The sequence below is a fragment of the Seriola dumerili genome, unplaced genomic scaffold, assembly GCF_002260705.1.
Source record: "Seriola dumerili isolate Sdu_G_001 unplaced genomic scaffold, Sdu_1.0 BDQW01000040.1, whole genome shotgun sequence".
Classification (NCBI taxonomy): Eukaryota; Metazoa; Chordata; class Actinopteri; order Carangiformes; family Carangidae; genus Seriola; species Seriola dumerili.
In genome coordinates, this window is record NW_019174295.1 from 4870451 (window position 1) to 4898145 (window position 27695).

General features: G+C 38.9%; 2 protein-coding genes across 3 annotated transcripts; one reads left to right on the forward strand and one right to left on the reverse strand.

The window, feature by feature from the left end:
• Positions 1-1752: 1752 nt before the first annotated feature.
• Positions 1753-6785, forward strand: LOC111217083 (ras-related protein Rab-39B-like). Its single transcript, XM_022738792.1, has 4 exons — positions 1753-2019; positions 3033-3265; positions 3836-4106; positions 4250-6785. The coding sequence occupies exons 2-4, from the start codon at positions 3051-3053 to the stop codon at positions 4403-4405; spliced, it is 642 nt and encodes a 213-aa protein (XP_022594513.1). The 5' UTR covers positions 1753-2019; positions 3033-3050; the 3' UTR covers positions 4406-6785.
• A 1344-nt stretch (positions 6786-8129) lies between these two features.
• slc7a3 (solute carrier family 7 member 3) lies at positions 8130-24425 on the reverse strand. Of its 2 annotated transcripts, none has more exons than XM_022738833.1 (12): positions 24340-24425; positions 15425-16026; positions 15077-15238; positions 14306-14489; positions 14093-14208; positions 13220-13442; positions 12994-13133; positions 12502-12604; positions 11955-12184; positions 11553-11719; positions 11191-11299; positions 8130-11098 (listed from the first exon to the last, which is right to left on the reverse strand). In XM_022738833.1, exons 2-12 carry the CDS (start codon positions 15789-15791, stop codon positions 10944-10946), a joined length of 1956 nt encoding a protein of 651 aa, XP_022594554.1. In that variant the 5' UTR covers positions 15792-16026; positions 24340-24425; the 3' UTR covers positions 8130-10943. The 2 variants fall into 2 exon arrangements, with proteins under 2 accessions (XP_022594554.1, XP_022594555.1); XM_022738834.1 differs by lacking the exon at positions 24340-24425 and adding an exon at positions 23319-23399.
• Between the last annotated feature and the right edge of the window lie 3270 nt (positions 24426-27695).

Below are 27695 nucleotides of genomic sequence, written 5' to 3' on the forward strand. Positions count from 1 at the left end.
AAGGCATAAAAACGTCAAATAACGTCATAGTATAATAAGGCATAAAAACGTCAAAAAACGTCATAGTATTGTAAGTTATAAAAACATCAAAAAATATCATAGTATAGTAAGGCATAAAAAGTCATACTCTAATAAGGCATAAAACACATAAAACATCATAGTATAGTAAGGCATAAAAACGTCAAAAAACGTCATAGTATAGTAAGGCATAAAAATGTCACAGTATAGTAAGACATAAAAATGTCAAAAAACGTCAAAGAATGTCATAGGATAAAAGATGCAATAAAACATCATACTTAGTAAGCATAAAACACTATAAGTTTTAGTAAGGCATAAAAGACCTCAAAAAGAATGATCATAGTAGTTAGTAAGCCAGTCAAAACTTCACTTTATAGTAATGCATAACCCCCCCCCCCCCCCCCAAAACATCATAGTATAGCAAGGCATAAAACGTCAAAGTATACTAAGGCATAAAAACGTCAAAAAAACGTCATAGTATAATAAGGCATAAAAACGTCAAAAAACGTCATAGTATTGTAAGGTATAAAAATGTAAAAGAAAAAACGTCAAAGAACGTCAAAAAACGTCATAGTATAGTAAGGCATAAAAAGTCATACTATAATAAGGTATAAAACATCATATTAGTAATTAAAAGGAACGTCAAAAACCGTCATGGTATAATAAGGCATAAAAACGCCTAAAAGAGTCATAGTATAGTAAGGCATAAAAGCGTCAAAAAACGTCATAGTATATAATAAGGCATAAAAATCTACAAAAAAAGGTTTATAGCAGAGAAGGCATAAAAAAACGTCATAGTATAGTGAGTATTAAAAAAATAATATTAAGAACATGCAAACTCCACAGAGAAGGGTACCTGTTCTGAGATTTGAACCCAGAACCTTCTAATAGTAAGGCAACACTGTCAATGTAAAAAAAAATCACACTATAGCAAAACGTCATTATTTAGGAAGGCATAAAAAATTTCAAAAAACTTCATAGTATAATTACTAAGGCATAAAAATGTCAAAAAACGACATAAAAAATGGGGGATGCAGGATGAGAGCTCACCGTCAGCTTGCGCATTTGTCAGCACGTCCACTCCATGTATGCGGACGCAGCCACTTTTATTTAGTGAATACAATCTAGATCTTGATTTTTTAAATACTATAGGCCTATAGGCTAATAGGTATATAAGCGGTAAGCAACAATCGCCCTAATTGTTGATAAAGAATAAGGAATTATTATACAGCCTAATACATCTCAACAGGGCTGCCAACTGTTGTGTAGTCCAGACACGCCGGTCTCTGAGAACTTCTGAGTCATTTCCATCAACAATTGTAAATTGCAAACATCAACATACAACAAACAAAAAATAACAATCCAATAAATCTCAGAGCGAACAGCAACAGCGGCTCTTGGCATGAGAGTGCGCACCGTCTCCAGATTATTATTTCTTATGGAGCCAAGTGTGACTTTTTTTTGGGTTGACCCCTGCAAGAAGAAGTAGGCTAAGCAGCAATAAGCAGTCTGTCATCTTAAATGTTGAAATGAACGATGTTGATTAAGTTATGACGTTCATGTGCGCTCACCTCATAGTCGGGCTGCAGTTTTGGTTTTCTTTTTCTTTTCCTACAGCCTTTGAAGGCAGCAGCCTGGGGATTTCTGCCGAGCCGCTGTGTGTGCAGTTACGGTAATGGTGCTGATGAGGGCGAGGAGGAGATGTGTGATGCTGCTGTTGTGTCCTGCTGCCATTTCATCAGCGGATCATCACGGAAATATCAGTAGTCTTGTTCAAATTAATCAGCAGCTGCTGTTTTAATTCTCAACAGGCTGTTTTTATTTTTTAAAAACGGCTCAAAGTGATGGGAGAGAAAAGCCCTGCTTAATAATATGATGTTATTGGAGGGCTATTTCTGTGAGCAACAACACCACCACTGCTAGTCTGGAGCATCATTTTTGGAAGACATAATCATCGACATGGGGTTTATTTTTTACAGATACTGAACTCTTAACTTCAAGGTAGGTCGTCATCTATTGATTTTACTTAATTGCTATCCTGAATGTTAATTATTAAAGTAAAGAAGGCTCATAACTGGCATTAGAATAAAAGGGCTGGGCCTCACTATTTGTTGTAAAGTTGGTGGGATCTTGTTATGGCTGTCACTGGAGGCCTTCAAGAAATCAGTAGCAAATATCTCATATCAAGTAGCAGCGTTCATGTTTAGCAGCTATCTGCTCACTAAGCTCATTTTTGGTCAGCTTCAAGGCCTCACTGTGTATTATTGCTGTATAACAACCAGTCTACTAGCCACATGGGGGATGATTACGCCAATGTTTATTGAGTTGGAGAGGAGTGGCCTCCCCCTCCCTCCTTCCCCTCAAATTAAATCACCCCACTGAAAATGTAGACACTGAGATGATTTGAGCCTATTATTCTCTCCTCATGACAGTCTAAGACATGTGGTCAACACAGTCTGTAGATTAATTGCACATTTGTGTTTCATCTGATCCATGAATCTATTTAAACACATGCTCTGTATCTGAACAGGGGAGTGTGATTTTATTGTTTGTTCTACTGTTAGTAGAAGCTTTAAAATGGGTTGAATCCTAGATGCTGTACCATTAATTGCTATTTTCTCTTATTTTCTTTGATATAATAATGTTTTAATGTGTGACCCAATACATCATGTTAATATTTTACATAATATAGACACATTTTCTGCTATTCCATGTGTGGAAAAAAGCTCTACAAATGAAACATATTTTTTCACATTTACAATAGACTTCTAAGGGTTATGACCATGTTTAGATTTCATATAGCGTAAAGACCATTTTACTTGACTTTTAAATCATTTTCTTCTGATTTACTTATTTTTCTGCTGGTTCCAACCTTTCATTGTGAGCATTTGATGCTTTTTTGTCATATATCAATAACGTAAATATCTTTGGGTTTTGAACTGCGGGTTGGACAAAACATTTGAAGCCCTTATATGGATGACAGTGACTGAGTGATTCATTCTGTTATGCCAAAGATTTTATTTTCATGAGACATGGAGACGATATGGCTTTATCAGTTTCGCCTGATTGTCATCGGAGACTCCACAGTCGGCAAGTCGTGTCTGATCCGGAGGTTCACTGAGGGCCGCTTCGCCCAGGTGTCAGACCCCACCGTGGGGGTGGACTTCTTCTCCCGTCTGGTGGAAATAGAGCCGGGCAAAAGAATCAAACTTCAGATCTGGGACACTGCAGGACAGGAGAGGTTCAGGTAAAGATAGAGCTCTCACAAAATGGCATTATGAGCTATCAGCAAAACTCACACTGCTTCCACTGCTCTTTGATTTATTTATTCAAGTGTGATTTTTTACAAATCTATAATCTATCACTCTGTTCTTCATTATAATGAACATGGGCACTGTAGTTTATTTCAAGTCAAGTGCACTGGTTTACTGCTGTAAATATCCACTAGAGCACCAACTCAGTAGCTGAAAATAGTCCCTGACAAGTACATCATTTACTCCTGTTTGAATAACATTTCCTAAAAACTACAGGGCCCGGCTGATTTTGGAAATTATTTAGTCTTTTTTATAAATGAAAGTACAGTTGAGTAGGAATAAATGTGCTATCTATCTATCTATCTATCTATCTATCTATCTATCTATCTATCTATCTATCTATCTATCTATCTATCTATCTATCTATCTATCTATCTATCTATCTATCTATCTATCTATCTATCTATCTATCTATCTATCTATCTATCTATCTATCTATCTATCTATCTATCTATCTATCTATCTATCTATCTATCTATCTATCTATCTATCTATCTATCCAGGTCGATCACCAGAGCTTACTACCGCAATTCGGTGGGCGGGCTCTTACTCTTTGACATCACAAATCGCAGATCCTTCCAGAACGTCCATAACTGGTTGGAGGAGGCCCAGAGCCACGTCCAGCCGCACAGCATTGTATTCCTGCTGGTCGGTCACAAGTGCGACCTGGAGGCCCAACGTCAGGTGACCCAGCAGGAGGCAGAGAAGCTGGCGGGGGCCTACAGGATGCGCTACGTGGAAACATCAGCACGAGACGCTATCAACGTGGAGAAGGTTTGAAGAAAAAACACTTTTTGCGTCAAACTTGATTTTAACAATTAAGTGTCTAATAGAATCAATTAATTAATTAATTAAATTATTCATTAATTTACATAATTATGAGTCCACCAGTTCTGATTTTCTGGTATGTACTTCAGGCCTTTGTGGATTTGACACGGGACATCTTTGACCTTGTGCGGAGCGGGGACATCAAGATCCAGGACGGCTGGGAGGGCGTCAAGAGTGGATTTGTTCCCAATACTGTCCACTCCTCTGAGGAGGTCACCAAAGGCAGCCGGCAGTGTTACTGCTGATTTTCCTGGCTGTAGCATGTGGGGAGGACAGGTGGTAAATACTTCAGTGGACTCCATCTGTAGGAGATCTCTCTCTAGCCATGGCTGCACTCAGGCCAGTTTTGTGGGACTCGTAATACTTCCCTGCTGAGCTAACACACTTTACTTCTATACACAAGACATTGTTTTGTCTTTCAGGTGCCTGTTTATGGCTCTGTCCAAACTTAGGACACTTTATTGATGATCCTAACAGGCATAGAAGCACAAGAAGCATCCTAACCCCATCACTGTTTTGTGTGCATGTGTGTGTGATTGTATTAACCCCTCAGCTCTTACCAACACTTCAGCTTTACTCCACTTTCTTGATGTGTAGTCATTTTCCAGTGGCCGGTTATATTCTTGCTGCACATCTCTGAAAGACTGAGACTGTCAGCGTAGCGTGCTTATGCTTATGCTTATGTTCATTTAAATCTGAATCAGTGATGCCAAAACTGAGCCATGCCACTTTGTTTTCATGCATAATATACTGCAACCTTGTACAGACTATATCTAGTAAGAGGGATGAGACAGAAAGAGATCTTCACTGATTGTACTGCACTATGAATCCAAGTGGCTTAACACATGAGAGAGTGGAGGATAATGAACGTGAATCAAATTGAACCAAAGTTAGCATTTTGTTTGTTTGAATGCTGGAGAAAGAGTTTGCACAGTGTAAACGTTCAATGGTACATTTGCTGTTTGCTGAAAGGAGAGCACACTGTAGCTGCTCACTGATAGCCATTATGGGTAGTTCACAGCAAGGAGTTTTATCACTATGCTAGGTACCCAGTTCATGTTTACTAACTTGTGTTGGTTTACTGGTGAGAACAGGTAATATATAACCTTAAAGCCTTTTGTATGAAACCCCGGTGTGTTCAAGAGTCAATAAATATATTAGAAATGAATAATCATATGAATAAATTGTGTGAAATACACAAATGTAAAACCTCTGTTAACATCCCTGATGACAGACAATTAGTACTGTGAGCATGTGGTCTTTTGTCGTGGAGATCACGGTGGGACATAAGGCAGTGCCTCTTGTCCTGAATGTTCTCTCTTTTCTTTCAAATGATGTTTTATTTCATGTCTTCACGTGTTGTAAGCAGATACCTCACCTTTCAGTCAATTACATGCTCCCTAATTCAGTTATCTAGCTAGTTAGCACCTTTTAGCTAGAGCGAGCACAGACTGTCTGTGCTCGCTCTAGCTCTGTGGTTACCTTTGCCTTGGAATTACAACTCAGAAGTCACGCTCAGTTGTTCATTATTATGGTTTAAATGATATGTGAACACAGCATAAACCCCACCTAGCTAGTTAGCAAGCTAGGTAGAAACCATGTAGAGCTTTTTCAAGCTAATTAAATTGATGTTACTTTGTCTGTATGCTGTTTTTTGTTGTTGTTGTCGTTTTGTTTTTGTTTTTTACTGTAGCGGCTCAAAAGTTGATTTAGAATTACTTTGACATTGTTGTAGCTAACAGGTGTTAAATGGCTAAATTTGGTAGAAGTTGCTAAGCTAACTTAAGAGAAGCAGGGGCCATGATTGACTGAAAAGTGCCATTATGAAATAAAAAGACATAAAATAAAACTGTAATTGGAAAAAAAAAACTTGTGTAATTTAGCCTATACATTTTACACAATTTATTCATGTGATTATTTACTTCATAATCACTTATTTATTTGTGTAATATTGAACACTTTGGAACTCCATATTTTTGAAAACTGAATTTGAATATGGAGACTGCTCTTAAATATTACACACTTTCAGCTCTTCTCACACTGCAGTCCATTTATAGATTCAATCGTGTCCATATTTATAATTAGTGCATGCCTCCATTTTAACTGAAATTTTCCAAAGAAAGAAAATAACATTTATTTTTGATATAATGTAAATAACCGTTTCGCTCGGTACTTGGAATCTGATCAGAGAGAGCAGAATGAATGAAGTTTCATTTGTTGCTTGGGGATGTGAAATGATCTTAAGCACCATGACAGTGTATGTTAACCCTGAAAAGTGAACATATTAGGAATATTAGAACTAGACAGTTGCACAGATTTCAGCTCAGAATGATGTTATTAACTAATTCATTGAACAGTTTAGAAACAGCAGTGAGTGAGTATTTGTTTTAACTGCAGAGGGTTAGTGTCTCTTTTGAGTGCCTTTTGGAGGAAAGGTGCCTAAGCACATGCAGCCAGCTTCCTGTCCATTGCTACAACTGTGCATTTATCTTGTGAATATTAACATTTAAACTGTGAGGTGGTGGGAAACACATTGATATCACATTACACAACCTGTAAATTATTTATTTAAAACCAAACCCTGACAAATTTGACTGTTCAATGTGTCATCAATAATAAATGCCTGGAAACATTAATAAAGATTTGCCTTGTGCAAAGACTGGACTGCTCTTTTTGTCTTACCATTAAACTTTAGCAAAAGGTCATAAGTGCAGTTAAACAATTGATGTAATACTCCGTGTAACCACTAGATGGCTGCACTGGGTGGAGAATTTACAGTAGAAGGGTGGGGAGCTGTTTAAACATATCATGTTTTACGTTTTTGATATTTTGTTTCTTTTTGTGCAGAGTGTGTTTTACTGTTTGGTTGAATATCACATGAGTTTCAATGTGGTGTGACCAGATAGGCTTTGGATCACCAATGACATATTAAGGCAGATTTGTAAATAGTTCCTAATTTACATGTATTTATTGTATTGAGACATTTGTTTTTACTGTATCATTATTTTTGTATTTTACATTTTACACCACTGTTACATACAAGGTTCTTACTGTGAATATGGGCAAGAATGGTGACCACTGACTGTGAGAAACCTGTGAACACACTGTTTTCACAGTTTATACAGTTGGCTATAAAGGATAATTGAGACCATTTCAATGTCTTCTGTCACTTCTGATACAGCTCTTTTGACATTTGACTGCCTTGACTAAAAAAATGATGTCATTTTGGAGGCAGGTATTTCCTCTTTACAAGACATGTTAATTATTTTGAGTGAGATGAGTGATGAAGTGTTGTGCTGCTCAGTAAAAACAGATTGCTCTTAAGTGTTTAGGGAAATGTACGGAAGAGGATTAGGGCCACATGTGAATTTTTTATTTTTTTAGAATTCTGATTTTAATCTCAGAATTTCGAGTTTAAAGTCAGAATTCTACAAAAACAACAAAAACAACAAAAAAACATTCACGTGTGGCCCTAATGTGGAAAAACGTTTTTTTTTAGAAAGTCACAATTCTAAAAAAAAATTTATTTTTTTCCCCACATGGCCCTCTTCCTCTTCTGTAGAAATGCAATTGGAAAGTCACCTGATAAAACAGTTTTGTATTTTTAGGTGTTAAAGTTGTGGCCTATTCCTGAAAAAAAAACATAAAAATGTTAAATTTAAAACCACTCATTGACAACATAAAACAGAAATGGGATGCAGATAAATGTGTATAGGAAATAATGTAAGTATTTAATTAGTTTTAGGCTCATGGTTGCAGGATTTGCTGGAAGTTGAAAAGATAGTGAAACAGCCCAAAGGTAGTCATGCTGTAACTTGCATAGATTACATTCTTAACATAATTTAGTTCGTCACTGGTGACTCATTGCAAAACCTGTAAAGGTGTTGTCTACAACAGCCTGTGGCATTCAGCTCATAGTGAGAAAATGCTGCCATCTTTCTTTAAAAAAATGTGGTGGATAAAACACCATAAGCATGAATCATGTTTTATTAAAAAAAAAGAAAAAAAAAAACAAACACTGAAAATACAGTTCATTTTATACATGACAGCCATATGTACAGGATATAAAACAGAAAGACAAAAATAGATCATTGCTGTTAATGAGAAAGCATTGATTGGGGAGATGATCACATTGATATTTGAAAGGCACAAGGGCTGTGTACAAAGAGCTCTGTGCGGCATGAGTCACAGCCACGTCACATAATGTTATGACAAATTCACCCTTCATCATTGACTGGCATTCAAGAAAACACGACAGTTTTACACTGAAATCTGCAGAGAAAGTCTTGAGAGTAGCTCATGAACTTTGCTTAAACAGCCTGAGAGTCAGACTCAGGTATTTTACCAGCCCCAGTGCCTTTCTCAGGCAGAATAGTTTGTTTTATAGGCACCAGATCGTAGATTCACATCATCTAGAAACGCTGGCTGAATCCAAATCTTCCCTTAGTGCACTTCTCAATAGTGAAGATGTTTAGGTTCATCTTTTTAATGCAGAAATGCTTCAATATTGCCTCCATCAGGACCATTTTTATCTGAAAAGGGACTTGGATTTGTATAATTCGGATTTCAGCAGCATCAAGTGTCAAATGAAATGCCTTCAAGTGTAATTTACAAAGACCACCTCTTACCAAATTATACTTAAAGTCATTGTATAATTTACAGCATTATACAAATAAAGATATAGTTTTAAACAAATACTGTACACTCTACGGTAAAGCACTTTTCTAGACAAACAAAAACTGCTATTAACAATAAGTTAACATAATGAGTCCAGAGGATTGGGGGGTAAAAACATTTAAAATTACACAATTTAGAGACCAACTTTAAGTGGTCATTATTTGTTTCCAAAGCGTTGTTCATTTGGTCAGGAAAGAAAGAAAATATTACAATTCAATCATTTGGTGAACCAAAACATTTGCAACAAAGGAGGAAAAAAAAAAGAAAAAAAGGAGAAAAAAAAGACAATATTGTGGAAGCAACAGGACAAAAAGACCAAAAAAAACAACAACTCTAAAACCTGTACAGTTAACGATTAAAATACATGAATAGCTAATACGAATATTGAGATGATATGAAAAAGGCGAAACAAAAAACAAAGCTATCCCAAACAAACAATACTATAAACACTTAAATATTAACAGTTCTATCAGAAAAAGTAAATACAGTAGTAAAAATAAAAGTGATGGGAGCTCAACAGACAAAGCTGCCAAGAACAAGTTTCAATTGAAACTAAACAAGAATCTTTGTGAAAAAACCCCTAGCCTTTTCACAAGGAAGTAAAACAAAAATACAGTTGATATTTTAGTGGTGATGAATGACAGACCCTTGTTTAGAAACAAACCCCCAGCTCCCAGACTGAAGTAGATTTGACAGTTGAAGAAACTAGTCATTGTGTATTAACTGATTTTCTTTTTAAAACACCCTGTTCCTTGACCTATTAGAAGAAAACAATGCAATTAATGTACCTCCTAAATATAAATCTATCCTCAGATCTGCAGAAATATCTGGCTACAGCTATTAAAAGCATTTGAAATAGACAGATAGTATATGGATGAAATCCAGAATTACCAAATAAACTATATGGATGATTTAAATTCATACATATAAATTTCCATGTCCAGCAGGGCTGTTTTGGAATAACAGATGGATGGGGTTTACAATACAGTGAATACCAGACAGTATAGTAGAGATGAGATTTCATTTGCTGCATTTACTTCAGTTTATGGATTTCAAGGCTTTATGGCTCAGGAAGTAGTTTGTTGCCTGTTTTGGCCTCAACAAAATCCTTTTAGTAACCTGGTTCTGGTTGAAACAAAGGCCACAAATACCATTTCAGCAGAGTCTACATGTGAGATAAAAACATAACATAATTAATTAAAAGAGACTCATTTCATACTATTTTAAGATTATACTGTACGCATACTTTATGGCTGTTCTCTAGGAGCATGGGGGCAAAAGGGCAATAGTGTATTTAAAATTGGTCCAATCTGCAAAGCATGTACTTCAGCCTTAGACACCGAACTGCGCAACGTAGACGACGCCAACATCAACCATGTGCTACTGACCTAACTGCACTGAGGCCCTGACTGACACTGTAAACCACACAGCTTCAGTGCTACCCTGTTGACACACAAACAAACAGGCTGGTGCAATAAACAAAGACAAATGAACTAGACATGTCGACTGTACTTCACAAGAAGCAACTCATTATCTCTGCCACTTTGTGGTGTTGGTCCGTATGATAATCATGTTTCTTAAAACAGCTTGAAGTTTAGCTCACTGATCCAAATGTCTTGACCTTTGTAAAGTCGCTGGTTTAAGACATAATTTTTTAGTGATGTACACAGTAGTACTTATTCATCCCTAATGGCCGGGTGGCTCCTCACAGCCACACCGATATAATAACAGAGAGGAAGCATTGACGAAATACAGCTCAAGAGTAACAGTTTTCCAGTTAACGGCTTCAGATAACAAAAAACAAAACAGAACTTCATGAATCTGTTAGTTCGGTCCATTGATAGCATGTGTTATAGGCAGGTAAATATCTCCAGAGGGCTAAGGCTAAGTACAAACAGACAGATTAAAACCGACACATGGGCCAAAAAATGGCTTTGTCACAGTGTCTAGCCATCAAGTTAATCAGCCTCCAAATCAGAGGTAAGATGTGTGTGGCGTTTTCTTGCCTCTCCTCCCTTTAAACCCAGGCCTGTGTTCCAGGCTGCCTACACTGCCAAAATGAGTGTAGATGCTCTGCAACATTTCCCAGGTCTAAGTCACTCTGTATCAGGGGCTGCTGCCTGCTTCCACATCACTGTCGTCAGGAGCGCCCTTGTAAATCGGGCTCTTGCTCTGCAGGGCGGGCTCATATTTGCGTGGTGATGACCTGTTGGCAGCTTCACTGCTGTTCTTAATACCATACAAGAAGTATATGGCAAAACCTATAGGTGAGGAGAGAGGCAATGGGAAGTTACTAACCAGTTGCATGAATGTGTAGCACAAGTAATGAAAACAGAATTATGTTCAAACGTACCAATAATCATCCAAACAGTGAAGCGGCACCATGTACCCCAGTCCAGCTGCATCATGAGGTAGATGTTGACGAAAACACTGAAGAGGGGCAACCAGGGAAGAAGAGGGACCTTGAGAGGACAGAGACAAAGTCAGCATAATTATATTTCAAATTTGACCTGGTTCTTCTCTGGGTAGCAGAGACAGAGAGAGAGAACATGGTGTGCCAAAATGACATTGCAAATAAGAAGTGGATATCTTAGCCTCTCTTCCAAATCAGTCTCATAGTTGCTGATGCAATAGTGCAGTTTCCCAAAACAAAGACAAAACAAAGAAATCTCTTCTCTGCAACGCAAAAGCTTGTGCTCTCTGGGCTTCAGTTACCTTGAAGGTGAGAGCCTCTTTGCTCTCAGGCTGCCTGCAGATGATGATGAGGCAGACGACACACAGTAGAGTCAAAATAACACAGGGCACCACGACACCTGCGTGCCCGGACAGCAGCTCTGTCAGGTAGTTGGCCAGGATAACGCACAGTATGGTGATGAGAACCGCTACAAATAGAGGCGCAGAGAAAATTAGTTATACCAGTTGCAGCTGCATATCAATATATATATACACAGTCAGGTCCAAAAGTCGGGTAGACTTTTGGCTCCAAGTGTGTGTGTGTGTGTGTGTGTGTGTGTGTGTGTGTGTCTCTATATATATATATATATATATGTCTTATTCTCATTAGCTGACAGGAGTCAGCACAAGCTCTACCTTTAGCCTCCTCCATGACATACTTACAAATAATAGCAGTGGTAGCGTAAACGATGTTCCCAGATGTCTGCGTTGGGGTTTTTCCACTTGGGCAGAAGAGCAGTTTGACGGTAAAGGTCTCTCGGAGTGGCCTCTCCTCCGTCTCCATGCCGTACTCATCACCGCTGTCTACTCCACTTACAGCCACCTTCTCCCCCTCCACCTGCTCCATCAGCTTCTCCATCTGGCTGGACGAAGCCAGGGAGCCTGGCTGGTACCTGTGAAGGAAGAAGGAAGGTGTGTCAATTAAAAATAAATGTACAGTGGCTTAACTGAAAAATCACCACTATAGCTAGAAACATTGGCTGTGGACAAATATGAGCTTTCATAAAAATTTATAAAACATTTCTGTGCAACATTCTTTTGCCCAGTTAAGTCCAGTACTAATGAAAATGAGAGCTAGTGTGAAGCGTCTGTGATCCCTTGTGTTTTAGCTGCATACACACTATGATATAACTATGCTTTTGAACTGGTACTTGGCAGTGGCATTAGTACAGCAGCTGCTAGATGGGCTGTGTTGGTGGAGAGTGCTTACCTGAGGATGAGGACGCAGATGGCCACTAAAGAGTATGCTAGCAGAGTTCCAATAGACATGAGGTCAACCAGAGCAGCCAGGTCAAACAGGAAGGCCATGAGAGCTGTAAGGAGAGATAAAACCAGATTTTCTGTAATTTATAGTGTAACCCATGTCTCACAGTCAGAAAGAGGAAGAAAGTAATGCTTCAATAGTTCAGACTGCCCACAATGAAAGTGTGGACTAAAAAAAACAAAACATTGGTAGTTTCTGGGGTTTTCACAGACTTTTTCTGAAGGGTAAAGTGTTATTGATCTTGAACGGACGAGCTGTCAGAGAGAGCTGAAGCAGGAGACAGAGCTGTGACCCTGGAAAACTATAAACAACCACCCTCGACAGACTTGACAGCACGGGATAGACACAGCAAAAACAGTCTGTCGGCCAAAAGCAGTGAGTAAGCATGACCAGAAAGATAGAGATAAACACACTCAAAAAAGAAAAATGTGAGCTTACCTGCAACAATACCAGAAGCGATGGTAGCCAGGAGAGGGGTCTTTGTGCGAGTGTTCATCCTGGACAGAACACGGAACAGCAGCCCATCCTCAGCCATGGCGTAGATAACTCGAGGCATGGGAAACATAGAGCCTAGGAGACTGAGACAAGAGCAACAGTTTTTGTGTTAGATTTACTCTGATATGCAAAGGAACACATCATGACAAGAAAAAATGTCCTTCCTTACCTGGTGGACAGAGCACAGAGAGAGCCCACAGCCACGATGTATCTGGCGGGAGCCCAGCCGACGTGGCTGAAGGCCTCAGGCAGAGGACTCTGGGTGTTCAGCTCGTAGTATGGCATCATCAGGGTCAGAGCGGCAGACACACCAAAGTAAGCGAAAAAACAGATCAGCAATGAAGCCACGATGCCAATAGGTATGGATCGCATGGGGTTCTTTGCTTCTTCGCCTGAAGGAAAAAAAAAAAAAAAGATTACTTGATGGTCAGACAACCAAGATTTTATACTTGTTCAAAGGTCATAAATCACATTAATGCATTGCAGTTTTCACAGCACCTGAAAAAGATTGAGTCTTGACACGCTCTCACTTCAGGCTACGTAACATGGCCATTCAATATGGACAACAGGTGCTGCGTCAGCCCAGCACTGTTCAAATATGATGTGGAAATACCCCTGCTCGATTTACGTAATACTTAATGAGAACCCATAATCAAAAGCAGTTTTGACTCTTGTGTGTGCTATCCAAACATTTGTGCCCATGTGTGCAAGTATTTGTGGAAACATTCCCACTGACAATAGGTGTCACACAAAAAGCTCAGCAACATACAATTAATCAATAAACCACAAAAAACAACCGAACATCCTGATTTTCTGCATGCGTGTGATTCAACATAATCTTAAAGGCCACGATCATGTACAAAAAAAGACTCGTTTAGATATCGTTTATCATAATGATCTACACAGGTGTCAGTTTTTTTTGTTCACAAACAACAAAGAGTGGGAAGCAACCAGAAATACCTAGGCAAGAATTTTACTGTCTGTCCACTGTTTATATTGACACTTTTGTTTCTCATGAAAATATATATTAAAAAAAACTCACTTGTTGTGGCAATGCAGTCAAAGCCCACAAACGCATAGAAGCAGGTGGCAGCACCAGACAGAACTCCAGTGAGGCCAAATGGAGCAAAACCACCCTCGCCAAATTCCTCCTCAACTCTGAAGTGGCAGAAGAAGAGACACGCAGTTTGTTTCATGGCCAAGAATAACAATCAAACACAGAAGAAGGAGTAAAACTTTGATTTTAAATACTGACGGAAACGGCTTGCTGCTGTTGGTGCGGTTTCTAAAGCCGATGTAGTCGTCTTCCGTCAGATTCCAGTTGGCTGCGTCCCCCTTCACAAAGCCAGAGATGATGACGAAGCCGAGAACCACCAGGTTGATGCCTGTGAAGATCTTATTCACCAGCGCTGACTCGCTCACGCCAAACGCCAGAAGTCCTGCAGGCAGGAAGTTCAAGAGGAGAGGAAGAGAGAATTCACATTTCATCTCCAATAACAACATGTCCTGCTATGTGGGTGGATGTTTTCGTACTTCATCACTTCCAACATACCATCAGTCAGCGACACCAATCCATCAATTATTTCCTCCTAACACTGCTGTTGGCATCCCACACTAGCTGCAGCTTTAGTGTGACAACTGTTCAGGCTGATATGCAAAGTTTTTTTTAATGATATGCCAACAATGGCTACGTTTGCATGGACTGCAATAATCAATCTGATGCCCCAGTTTTTATATAAGAGGATTTAATTTAGGCAGTTTCACTGGGTTTCTATTCACAGCAATCAAATCAGTGGTTCCCAACCTTTTTGGCTTATGACTAATTAAAGCTAAGCAATGTGAGTTTACCAACCCTTTGTCACATTGTCACAGGGTACATTTGTCTGTGAGGAGGGAGCAGGTAAACCAAAAAAAAAAAGATTTCTGAATAAGAAATACATCTTTTAAAATCTCTCTTTTCCTTTGTATTAATCATGTTATATCCACCAGGTTTGGGAATCACTGAAGAAGACAGGGGATAACTCACCAGTGAGCAGGAGGACCAGGATGAGGGCAAATAGGTCGGGGTACTCTGCCAGCACGCCCCCAGGCACCTTCATTGCCATGGAGGCTTTAAAGAAGCCAGAGATCTTTTGTTCAACCAGGCTGTCAAAGGTTGAGCTCCATGCCCTGGCCACACTGGCCGTACCTAAAAAGAAAGGACAGAAACGAAGGTGTGTCAACAATGTGGTGACCGGATATGACTCGTCCTTTCCATTGTTCTCTTTATTCTTACTGGGGATGTTAGCACAGTTAAAACTGTATTAAACGGATCATTTCTGTTGCTACATGAAAAGTACTGCAATACCTCAACTGACACTTTAGAAAAGCTCACCTATCACATAGGAGAGGATGAGATTCCATCCTGTGATGAAGGCCCAGATTTCTCCAACAGTTACATAGCTGTAAAGGTATGCAGAACCTGTCTTGGGGACACGGGCGCCAAATTCAGCATAGCACAGGCCGGCCAACATAGAGGAGAGCGCGGCAATGAGGAAGCAGAGGACAATAGCGGGTCCTGCCTTCTCTCGGGCGACCTCGCCAGCGAGAACGTAGACACCGGCACCAAGTGTGGAGCCCACCCCCAAGGCAATTAGGTCCAGGGTGGACAGGCAGCGGGCGAATCTGGTCTCTTCACCAGAGCAGTCTAATGCCCGGCGACGTAGCAGAGTTTTGCCAAAGTTGGACAGCCTGCTGGCCATATTTGCTGTGACTGTGTGTGGGCGCTGAAGCAGGCTATGTGTTTTAAATCCTTCTAGTGTGGGTGTGTGAATGACACAGCTTAATCAGAACAGGTGTGAATAGACCAAGTAAACCAAGTACTTGTTTATTATTGTTCCACTGGTGTAGGTGTGTTCACACTTAGGTTTACTCAAGCAGACAGAACAGGAAGTGGAAGGTCTTTGGTCACAGTATTTTGTAGCAGCAGATTAGGACCTGTGAAGAAACAAGAAAACAAGGCCTCAAAACAGAGAACTATTCAGTAATTGCCAAAGCTTACATTTCTCAAAGCTCTGTGTTTGGCACTGCACAGAGAGATTATTCTGTCCTTTCTTTCCAACAGTGAACTTTTTCCAGGGAAAGGTGTTCAAACTGCAGGGAAACTGTGGCAGGGATTTAAAGAACAAACAAAAACAAACACTGAAATGCTCACAGAAATCGTAAACTGTAGGACGTGTTCTCTGCGACCTGGGCTGTACAAATAAACTCTACAACTTTGTAGCATAAGTTGTAGAGTTTATTTGTGTAGTCTGATATCACATACAATGTCTCAGCAGGTTTTAGATACATTTCACGTGAACACAGGTGGCACCAGAGATGTTGGAAACTTTCCTGGAATATTGTTCTCCTCTTCACCAAAAAAGAGAATCAATCAGTTGGCAGGTTTGGAGAGACAATAAAAAAAAATAAATAAAAAAAACGTATTTCACTACATGAGAACCTGTATAAATACCAGTTACACAACTTCCAGGAATTCATACCTCACCCTCTTACAGCCTGGTAACACATCATGACACGCAGTGGGGCACAGAGAGACCCCATGAGGAAAGAAAGCCTAAAGCTATTCTACCAGGCTTGAATCTAATCTTAATTTTGCCTTGACAAATAAACTTGTCAAAATGCACAACCCTATAAAAACAAAAGAACACCTAGCCTAATTCCCAACCACTCCCTTACTGCGAGAGAGGGCACTCTACAAACTGTTTTGCTTTTTTAGCAAATACAGGCTGACAGAGAGAAGCCTGGGAAAGTCAGAGGCTGTGAAGAGACGATATGATTGAATTCTGCAAACTAATATCAACAAGGGGAGATGGGGACAGCATGAACCAGCAGCTCGATAAAGTGAACCAGCTGCACTGGGAGAAGGTTGATATACAGATAAAATAAAACTGACCCTTACCCTGTATAAAAACTACAACATGTCAAATAACCAACTATTTCTCCCCGAAGTAGCATTAACTTGTGTTGATGTGTTAATCGTCACTGTTGCTTAATCAAAATGCAGTACATAGTTCCAATGATTATTGATCAATTCATTGTCAATGATCTGAAGCCGCAGGTTTAGAGAACACACAGACAAAACCATCCTCAAGGACGACAGCAACGTGATTTACGTCAATAGTCATGAGCTTGTCAAGTTCAGCAAAGGTTTAAATGATAATGATTACATCAGTTTCTGCAAAACACATGTGCACAAACATATAGACACATGAGAACAGGTCATACTAGGCCAAGGACACATAGTAAAGCAAATCTGACCTGACAGATACACTGTTTTTCTATCTGACGTTGGAGGTTTAGGTTCCTGGATGGAGAGTGTGTATCGAATGATGGTGCAATGTGACGGCAAAAGGCCACAGCTTAATGAACCACAGCACAACCAGAGAGGCATAAAATGTGGACCAGTCAAAGTGACCAAGTTATTTTAAGCAATTGGCTCTATGATATTAAACTATCCATTAATACTTCCACATTTGGATTTGTAGAGGTAATATGGAAAATTTTAATCTGCAAACCGTTACATAAGATTTCTTCTTTTTTTTTTTTCTTTTTTTACTTCAAACTGTGGGGTGTGACTACAAAAATCCTGGCATTTAAACAGGTCAGGCCAGTGGGTTTACTCTACCATCATGAAATGCTAAACCAAGATTTTGACGCAACTTCGTCTGTTATGCAGCTGCTCCTGCTGAGATTAACACCCATGAAAATAGACCGTGTACACCTCTTTATGTACTGTAAACCTAGTTTTATAAACAATTAACTTTTCAGAGTAAGTCACTTCTGACAGAAAGCAGGAGCCAGAACTTGTCATGCTAATGTCATTGATATATTTGGGTTTGTTTTTTAAGGGAGGATTAAAATTAGGTTTAAAATGTTACTAAATAAAGTTGACTTCATAACTTTTGGACTTTCAGTTGTCTGAAAAGCTACAGTGCAAAGCTTTGTAATGTAAGGTAATGTTGCAATTGATTGTTATTTGAGGTAATACACTTGTTAGTACATGCAGGCAAAGCCATGCTTGTAATGTCAAGGGCGAGGCAAGTGTAGCTTATCTGCAAATGCTACACTAGTTTTATTACTACTACACTACCATTGTCATGACTAACCATAACTAAACCAACAGTTTAGGTAAATAGACCATGACAATGGTTGACTTACAATCGTGTGTCATAAAATAAGTCCACTATCCTGCAAAGTTGAAAATACATAAGAATCAGCTTCTTAGCAATCAAAAGATTTAACTCAGAACGACTAGTAGTTATGTCTTCAATCCTCAAACTAACACTTTGGAGCAATTTTTAGAAAAAAAAAAAACCCCAAACATTCATCTCTATTCTTATGCCTCACTACATTATGAGAAAACATTCAGTACCCTGAATTTATATCAACATGAAGTTGTATTCCTCTTGAAACTCAGTGCAAAGGATTAACTTTGCCGGGAGGCTTGAGGTCAGGATTTGGGGCGGAGTCTAAGGCAATGTTGCACCGTGTCTGGGGCTATTAATGCAATGACACCCGATTCCTTGGTGTGAATGCTGAGAAGGCAGACGGACATTTCAGGCCTATCAGTCACTTCACCAGTCAGGTAGCAAAGAGAAGATGTGAAACACTAAACCACCAACACAGACCAGGCCGACTGTGTGGATGTGCGAGTGTGGCTGTCTACTTGGATCAGAGGTTGGGGAAAAATGGCCTTTCAAACTTATTACAAGTGGGAAACTAAAGATGAGGGGGTAAAGAGTATCGTTTGCAAGACTACTTTTGCTTTTCACAGTGCCTGTTTTCTGTTGTGCTGTTTTTCTCCATCCTTGTGTCTAGTTAAAGCCAAAGTTAAAAGTACTGCTTCAAGCAGAACATGACAATATCCCTTTTCCATTTCAGGGATTTAATGAAGCATAATTTAACATGAAGCAGTTATCACCAGTTCAGCTTTTGTTAGCCTTCTATTGTGTTTCTCGTTAGAAAAATTAAATTTCATCCCTGCTCAGGGAGGTGACACCAATTCCAGATCGAGGTACTTACAGACGGTGGTGAAAGATGGAGCTGGAATCAGGTTTAAGAGATGAAAAGTACTGAATGGAAACTGTAGTAAAATTGGATACAGCACACAACAGTGTGTGGAAAACCAAGATTACTAAAAAAATAAGGTTTATCAAAAGACAACATGCACAGTGAGTGATATGCAAAATACAAAGTGGCTGTTTTGGGTTACTAACCAGCTTGTATTGCTGAAGCTTCCTCGTTTGTAAAAGAGAATAGCAAAGAAACATCTAACACCACAACCTTGAAGCAAAAGGTTCACAAGTTCAGTTTATACAAAGTTTCAGGTCACAGAGTATTTCAGGCAACTTAAAAAAAACGAGGAAAAAAGTCATTCAGCTGTACATTATGTTATGGTCTCATTTTGGACTGTTCTTTTTCATAGCACACAGGATACAAGCGCTCACAATGTTTCAGTACAATAACAATATTCTATTAATACCATAAAGGCAACATAACCTATTTATCAAAGCACTTCTAGTCTTAGCATTTCAAAAGAGAATATCCTGCCTAGTACAGTTAAGTGTTGAAAGAAGAAGACAAACACTGTCAAACAATGAAATAAAAACAACACAGAGCACTCGACAACTGCAACAATAAACATTTAGTCCTCTGAAGACTGATGGGAAACTGGTACATGGTGGAAATGCTCCCGCTCCCCACTTGGTGTGACATTCCAGTAGCATTTTCCACTTGCACACCAGGAACTGAGATCTGAGAGTGTCAATGTCGTGTCAATAAACATTTATTACTAAACTACTGTGCCCAGCTGGCTGTGATCTCCTCAGGGGTTCGCCCAACACCGCACATACATTCATCAAGTAGGACAAAAGTGCAACTGAAACTGTGCAAGTAAAGGACTAAACGTTAGGTCTATTCTTAACTAAAGATGTAAAGGAACATTCATTTTTCTGGAAAATGTCTATGGGAATTTTTTTTTCAAAATAAGATTCTCTTTCTTTCCTAGTTGTGGCACAGTTCCCAACTTAAAGTTAGAAAAATGCAGACCAGATTGCTGTATGACCTCACTTAAGGGTGGTCTCATTAAAGCGATGCTAGAGCCACCTTAACGTCAGTCGATGTCTCTGTCACGTCAACTGCTTGCTAATCTTTTCCTTGTGGTTTTCACGCGGGTGCTCCTTTTGCAGAGGTGTAGCTCACAAGTGTGCCGTCTGCAAACTCCACTACGTAACTACACACAACCCACATGAAAGGACTAGTGCACTACCTGCAGCCATTTTCTGTTCCTGTTATTAAAAATGAATGCACAACTTTAAATAGGAAGGAAATGTCAAGTGTAAAAAAGGGAGATAAGTTGATTTCTGTTTGCTGTCTCTTACTTTATCATCTTTACCAACAACACAACCAGAGTATATTCAAACTTTAAACATGGAACTAACTAAAGAGCTCTTTATTTTAGAGGACTATGACCAACAACTTGGGCCAAAAAGTGCACTGGTTACAACAGGCTTCAGGGATAATGGTCCTGCTGCTTGACTTAGCATTGCTCCCAACTGCTGCCATAGACTCTAAGAGGATTATTTGGAGAAGTAACAAACCTGCTAACCTCATTATAGCTTGGTGCTGCTTCTTGTTCTGTACATATAAACACATGGGTTTGTTTTGACTGCCACTGTTGACAACAACCACAACAACAACAATGCAGCTCTCATGTTCTATAAACAGACCAGTGACATTATATTTCCTATAGGTCACTGTCAAATCTCTAATTATCCATCGCTAAATGGAAACTGGAATTATTATTAAAATTCTGCAAAAAAAAAAAAAATCCTGATATTATTCTTAAATGTATTGATGTGAGGTACAAAGGAATTTTTGTACCTGCTGCTGTTTATCCCAGACGGAATCAACTTTTGTTTCAAGAGTAAAAACTGAAACTCTTCCCTTAAATAAGGATGATCCTAACTGACCTCAACTCACCTGGCTGTGCACTGCAACAAATATTTTCCCATATATAGATATGTTTAAATATTTACGTGTATATAGCATTTATGCATATATATTTGTGTGTACCAAAATAAATATGCAAATCCAAATATGCCCCTACCCAAAAGGAATTTTGTATGTTATTGTTTGTTGTGTCCAAAGGTGCGTGGAAATTTAAAGTGCGTGGAAAATTCACTGAAAGCCTTTATCTGCTTATCCCTAATATTAATAATGTAACTGTTGAAAGGTGTAAATGTAACCTTGCATTATTCTGCAAGGAACACTGTATCATGTCTCGCCATAAAGAGAGAACATAATGGTTTTCTGGGTTTTTTCAGTTATGAACAGTAAGCTTTGTGAGTCATAAATATGTGTTTGTATGTTTAAAGACTACTGCAGTTCACACTGACGCTGTGTGTGTTTTGTTAATGTACGTGTATGAACTTGTGCGCAAGTATGAGTGGGCAGACCGACCACTGTGATCGAACCGAACGACCCTTTAAGTCACCTGGCCGGATGCCACTGCTCTTGCCAAGAAACTGCTCTCGCTGTGAAATGGAATGTGACAAACTAAGAATCTGCTCACTTTCCCATGACCAATGCCAACACTACTGTAACACTAACAGCAACAGCTACCAGAACAGAGGTATACATTATATGAAGAAGGACAACCAGTCATCAGCTTTGTCTTGGTGTACATACAAGTATCACCATAACAAAGGTCAGAAAAGATGAAGCCACATATGCAGAAAAACTTGGTATCAGTTTTACTTGAAATTATTTAATTACACAATGTAATTATGTCAAGCTATTACACTCTAATTTGAAAGAGTGACTAATTTGAAACCAGGTTGCCACATATGCCACTCCCAAAAATCTATGACGGTCCGTGCGAAAATGTACCATGACCATATCAGCCCTAAGATGTAGAGTGGTGATTAAGGGTTTGCTGCACATTCCTCCTGTTCTGACACACACAAAATTTCTGTTTACTAACAAGAAATGGTCTGCAATCCCTATCAGTAATTCAAATAGATGGGAATATTCAAGAGGATGTTACAATTTCAGTATAAGAGACCTCCTCCTCCTCCTCCACCTATAAAACATTATGTTATTAAGGCAGATTCATCCCCTTGGTTATAGCTGATGCAATAATGTACTGAGGACAAATCAATTAAAAATAGTTGATACTATTCATGCTATGAAACTGACACTACTCCTGGTTAATTGTATTTCTGGTGTAATGGTCACAATATTTAGAGAATTAATTGGCCATGTATTTCCTGGAGTATTTGTTTGACTATACAACATAATGTAATGTAAAACTACAATTCACAGATTTTTTTTCTGTGCAACAGTCTAAAACTCAAAAGGTATTCAGTCTATTATGTGTGAAGAATGCTTCAGCGAAGACATATTTGCCATTTTTCTTAGTAAATTAATAAAATTTGATTATTCAGTTATCAAAATAGTTGCAGATTTTGTTCTGTCAATTGACTAAGCAATTAATAGACCGGCTGTTGCAGCTCTATGAATAAAGCAACAGATTTCAACTGTATTAAAATTACCATAAAGTCGAATGAACACCTCTCAAAAACTACTATTACAACCTCCAACCATAAAGACAGGATTTATTGCAGGGTTTTTGTATAAGATTGTATAATTATAATTTTTTGTACCTGAAAACCTGGCAACTGGGCGTATATGTGCACTCCCCTCTGAGTGTGTTTTAACGTGTGCAAAATGTAAATACCACGGAGAATCTGAGTCTGCTGCTCTTGTCCAACTTGTCAATAGTAAAGACATTAACAATTTCTGGCTGTAACAGCCAAAGACAAAACTTGACGAACCTAGCTTCACAGTTCAGGTTTTGTCCTCTGTCGACCTGGGTTGTAATTACTGCAATGCAAGCCAGGATTTAAGAAAGTAACTAACGTGGCATTTGTCTACCTGGTTAGTCCAACAACCTTTCTACTCCAGCTAGCAGGTTTAAGGCACATTGCACACTCCGTATATCTACTTTTGTGTTACCCACGAGAATTTCACTGCATTTTTTAAATTGTGGAATAAGCGTTCAACCGGCTGATGCAACTGAAGCATGGGTGACACCCTGAACGCACAGCATGCTAGTGGACATTACCCGGAAGGATGACTCACTTTGACGACCGCCGCGGTTGTTGGAAGTCAAGGTTAATATAAAAGTTAAATTAATCGACAGTTGAAGAAATATCCTTACTCACAAGCAGTGTCAACCGTACTGGGTGATGCTCAGCTGTCTATCTGTCAGGGACTACCACACCAGCCAGCTACGTGGCTCCGATCGGCTCTCGCGTGGTGCTAATGTTGCCTTCAGATTTATCGGAAAAATGTAATCACCAATTGTGTGTCGTGACATAAACAAGCGACAGTCATCAGTATTTTCTACTGCTTACATTATGAACAATGTCAATAGATGATGATGATGATATGGCTGTATTTAAACCTAATGTTGCACCAGTAGTTAGTGTTGTAGCTTTAAATACCACACACACTCGTAGTAGTTAACCTACTGCTGCGGGTTTTACTGCATCACACTTTTCAGTTGCAGAGTACTTATGTGTGTGCTTGATATGAACACATGCACAATTAATACATGCAATTAAATCAATTTCTTTTGAAACACGCTATTTTGCTTGAGGAAAATTAATTTAACTATTATAATTAATGGCGTTTTACGGAGGTCTTTGAAAGCAGCACTACGGTCATCCCACGCCTTGGTAGCTCTCCTTGTGCTAGCCGGCTAGGATCAAAACAATGAATGGAAACCTCCGGTGATAACACGGAACATGTCCATCATGTGTTAAAAAAAAATAAGAAAATGGTTTAAACGTTTTCCCATAATGGCCACCTCTCATTAAGTTACCCGTTTCTACTATTTATTTCCGTGTGCGCGGTCGACTACATCAGCTGATTCCCCGCTCAAAAGACAAATTAAGTCGCCTCAGTCAACTACACCGAATAAACGGAAAATGTGAGTAAAACGTTCCGATAGATACATTCTTATTTTATCTTTTACCATAAAACACCAAGTAAACATGAGGGACGTTATGTTCTTTTAAAAATATATTGCGCCAACACAACTGACAACACACGAGGAGGATTGCATCAGTCCACTTTCTACGACCAGGTGAGTAAACGTTACAACCGGAAAAAGCTTTCGTTACAACACGACATAGATAAAGAAAATTATTTTTTGTATCAATGAAAGATAAGGTGAATTACCTTTATAGTCTTCTTGTTGACAATAGTGAAAGGAGACAGACAAAAAGACAGGAAAGCTGTTGCCGTCGTCGCTGATGAAATATCCCGCTCGGTCGCGCGTGTGTGCGGAGTTTTATCAGCCGCGAGGGGCGGGGATGTGTATAAACAAACTGACGCAAGCGGAGGTGGAGCTCTCCACTCATGAATGGAGGGATGAGTCTTTAGGTTTCTGATAAGGCTGTAGTAATATATACAGTAGTCAATATAAAAGAGAGCTTGGACGACAAAGAAAAAGATGAAACTAACATGTGAATGCGCGCAAAACAACGCGTGCTGTGTGTGTGTGTGTGTGTGTGTGTGTGTGTGTGTGTGTGTGTGTGTTTTCCCGTAGTAGAAATGACCATAAATGGACAGTCAGCGTCAGCGTCCCCCCCACCCCCCCTACTGTGAAAGCTATGTATGGGACCTGGCTCCAGCTTCTATTCTATATCCGCTCTTGCTTTGTCCCTGCAGATTAAAAGAGCAGGAGGGAAAAACTAAACGATTTCTTTCATGTGTATATGCACCCAGTGACCTGAGCATGCTGAAGGGTCAGTGGTGGTGTCCAAACAATGTGATTTTCAACATTTTATTCTTGTGTCACCCACTGACTGAGGCCTCACCATGCAAAATCTCCTCCAAAATCTGGCCTGTGATGCAAGAAGCGCTCAGATCTTTTACTTAAAAAGTAATAATACTAATACCACACTGTAAAAATACCACATTGCAAGCAAAAGTCTTATGCTGAAAATGTTACTCATAATGAGTAAAATGTACTCGAAATATTAAAAGTAAAAATTACCCCAGTGTTGTACTTTTATATTGGCTAATACATCACAAGATTATTATCATATAATAATAATAATATATTATCGATTGTTATTATTGTGTGTAACTGTGTAAAGCAAGATTTTACTGTTGTAGTTGGAAGCTCATTATTAACTATTTTATATAAGGCTGCAACTAAGGATTATTTTCTTCATGGATTAGTCTCCTGATTTTCTCGATTAATCAATTAATAGTTTAATTTGTAATAATTCAGAAAATGATGAGAAATGCCATCTCAATTACCCAGAGCCGAGAGACATGGTGTCACAAAGCCTACTTTGTCCAACTCATATTCCAAACCTCAAAGTTATCAAATATTAATTAAAATTCATTCAAATATGAAAAGTACAAGTCACAAATGCTCACATCTGAGAAGCTGGAAACATAAAGTAGTTGAGCAAATGTACTTAGTTACGTTCCACCACCAAAATCTGGCCTGTGTATGATGAAATTCTGTGACATCATGCATGTAAATGCACATAAATCCCAACAATGAGAGACTCAGTTCAAAATACTCCTGTCTGATGCAACAGCAATACTATATGACATCAGAGTTAATAATAAATAGAGTAAACATAGTGCCTTCACAGTGTTAACAAAATGTCACTGCTGAATATAGCCTGACCAATACTGGACTCTTAAAGGTGACTCCATTATTTGAGAGAATAACAATTACTTTTTTTTTGCAGAAACACATAATCTTATTCAGTGTTTTTTTTTTGCAAGAACATATAAAATTCTGCTTTTGGTAGACAAATATTTTTTTGTACTGCAGTCATCGAGGATCCACCCTTAACCAGCTTAAGAGTTTTTAAGTCAAAAGAAGTTGAATAAATGGTTTTTATTCTTAAGTTTACTAGTAGCAGTAAAAATTAAGATTTTTATTTTCTAAAATTTTCATTTTTATGATTTAATAAATAGTAGATGTATCAGCAAATGGAGCTGGCTGCAGGTCAGTTCAGCTCTACAGCTGAACCATGGAATTACACAAAACCTGCTCTTCCTGTGGCCCTCGGAGTTTTTAAAACTTCCCTTAACATACAGTTTTCCTCTTTTACTTCCCCTTAAGTAGACACATCTTAGTCCACAGTGTCTTCTGTATCGGCTTCTGAAAACTCTTCATTTCTTCATTCTGTCTAGTGGATATATTAAAAATGTCTTGCGCATCATTTTATACACATTTACCACAATAAAAAAGTCATATTTGGTATCTTTGGAAACAATGGGATGCCTACCAGAATTTAAAATAAGGTTGTGTTGTTTTGAACAGTGGGTTGGCCACACTGCATGAGTTTGTATCAACTGACTCACTGACTTCTTAAAAATATATTAGCATTCAAGTAGATGTTTAAACAAGAGTTTGAGAATACATCAGAGAATCTATACGTTTTTATTACTGTAATGTTTTTACACTTGAGCTATGGAATATCAAACACACATGAACACACAGATCGCAGTCACATAGCCGACGCTGTAATATTTATACAGATGGAAAACATGGTTTTGCCTGAAATCTGAAAAGGTTGTGGAACTGGGTGTGTTAATATTGGACTTGCTAACACTGCACAGGGAGTTTCTCCACCCAGCAGACATACATTATGAGACATTATTATTAACTTGTGCAGTCATGCAGTCATACTTTGAATGTGTTGCAAGGCAATGAAATGGATTGTTAAAATGAGTGAAATGTATAAATTACCCAAATTTAAGAAATTCAACATTCTGTCATGTGTCTAATTACAACACCTGATAGATAAGACCGGTGATGAACCTGCCTTAAAGTTCTTCATCATTTTAACTAATATTGTGGCTTAGTGTTGCATATTCCCAAACATAGGACAGTTGCTCACTTTGCCTGATGGGTAATCCAGCCATGCAAGGGAACACATGATTGTGACTGTTGTTGAGCAAATAATTTTACTTATAACATGTTCACACTGGTGGCCACTGTATAAGGTATCTCACATGTTTTTACTGACAACATAGAACTAAAAAGAGAAATCAAGGGCTGCAGTGACTTAAGGAATGGGGACTTCTGTGTGTGAGTGGATGTGTGTTTGTCTTCTTCGTTATGTGTAAAGGTCTGGATTACTGTTTTTATGGGATCTGTTCCTGGGAAAGACTGAATGTACTGACAATAGCCAGAGAGGTAACTTTAAATGAAATGGAATTATAAATTTCATTTTCTCCCTTTCAACCCATCACTCTCTGTCCAATGGTACTATAGTAGCCACTCGTCTCACCTTTTGTCCTTGCCCAGTCACACTGCTTTGGGTTGCTCTTTCAATTTACTTCCACTTTATCAAGCTAACCCAACTGGGTGTCTCTGCAAACACAACAAGCGTCATGGCTGCACACTGGGCTCCAGTGCTAGAACTGCTAACAAAACACCACCTAATCTCTGCCTTGGCCCACTGTGCCCATCCTGTCTGCCCACTTTCATTACTCAGGACAAGGCCAGCACATCAAAGCGCACTAGTTTTGTAGGTCACAGTTACTTGCTGATGAGG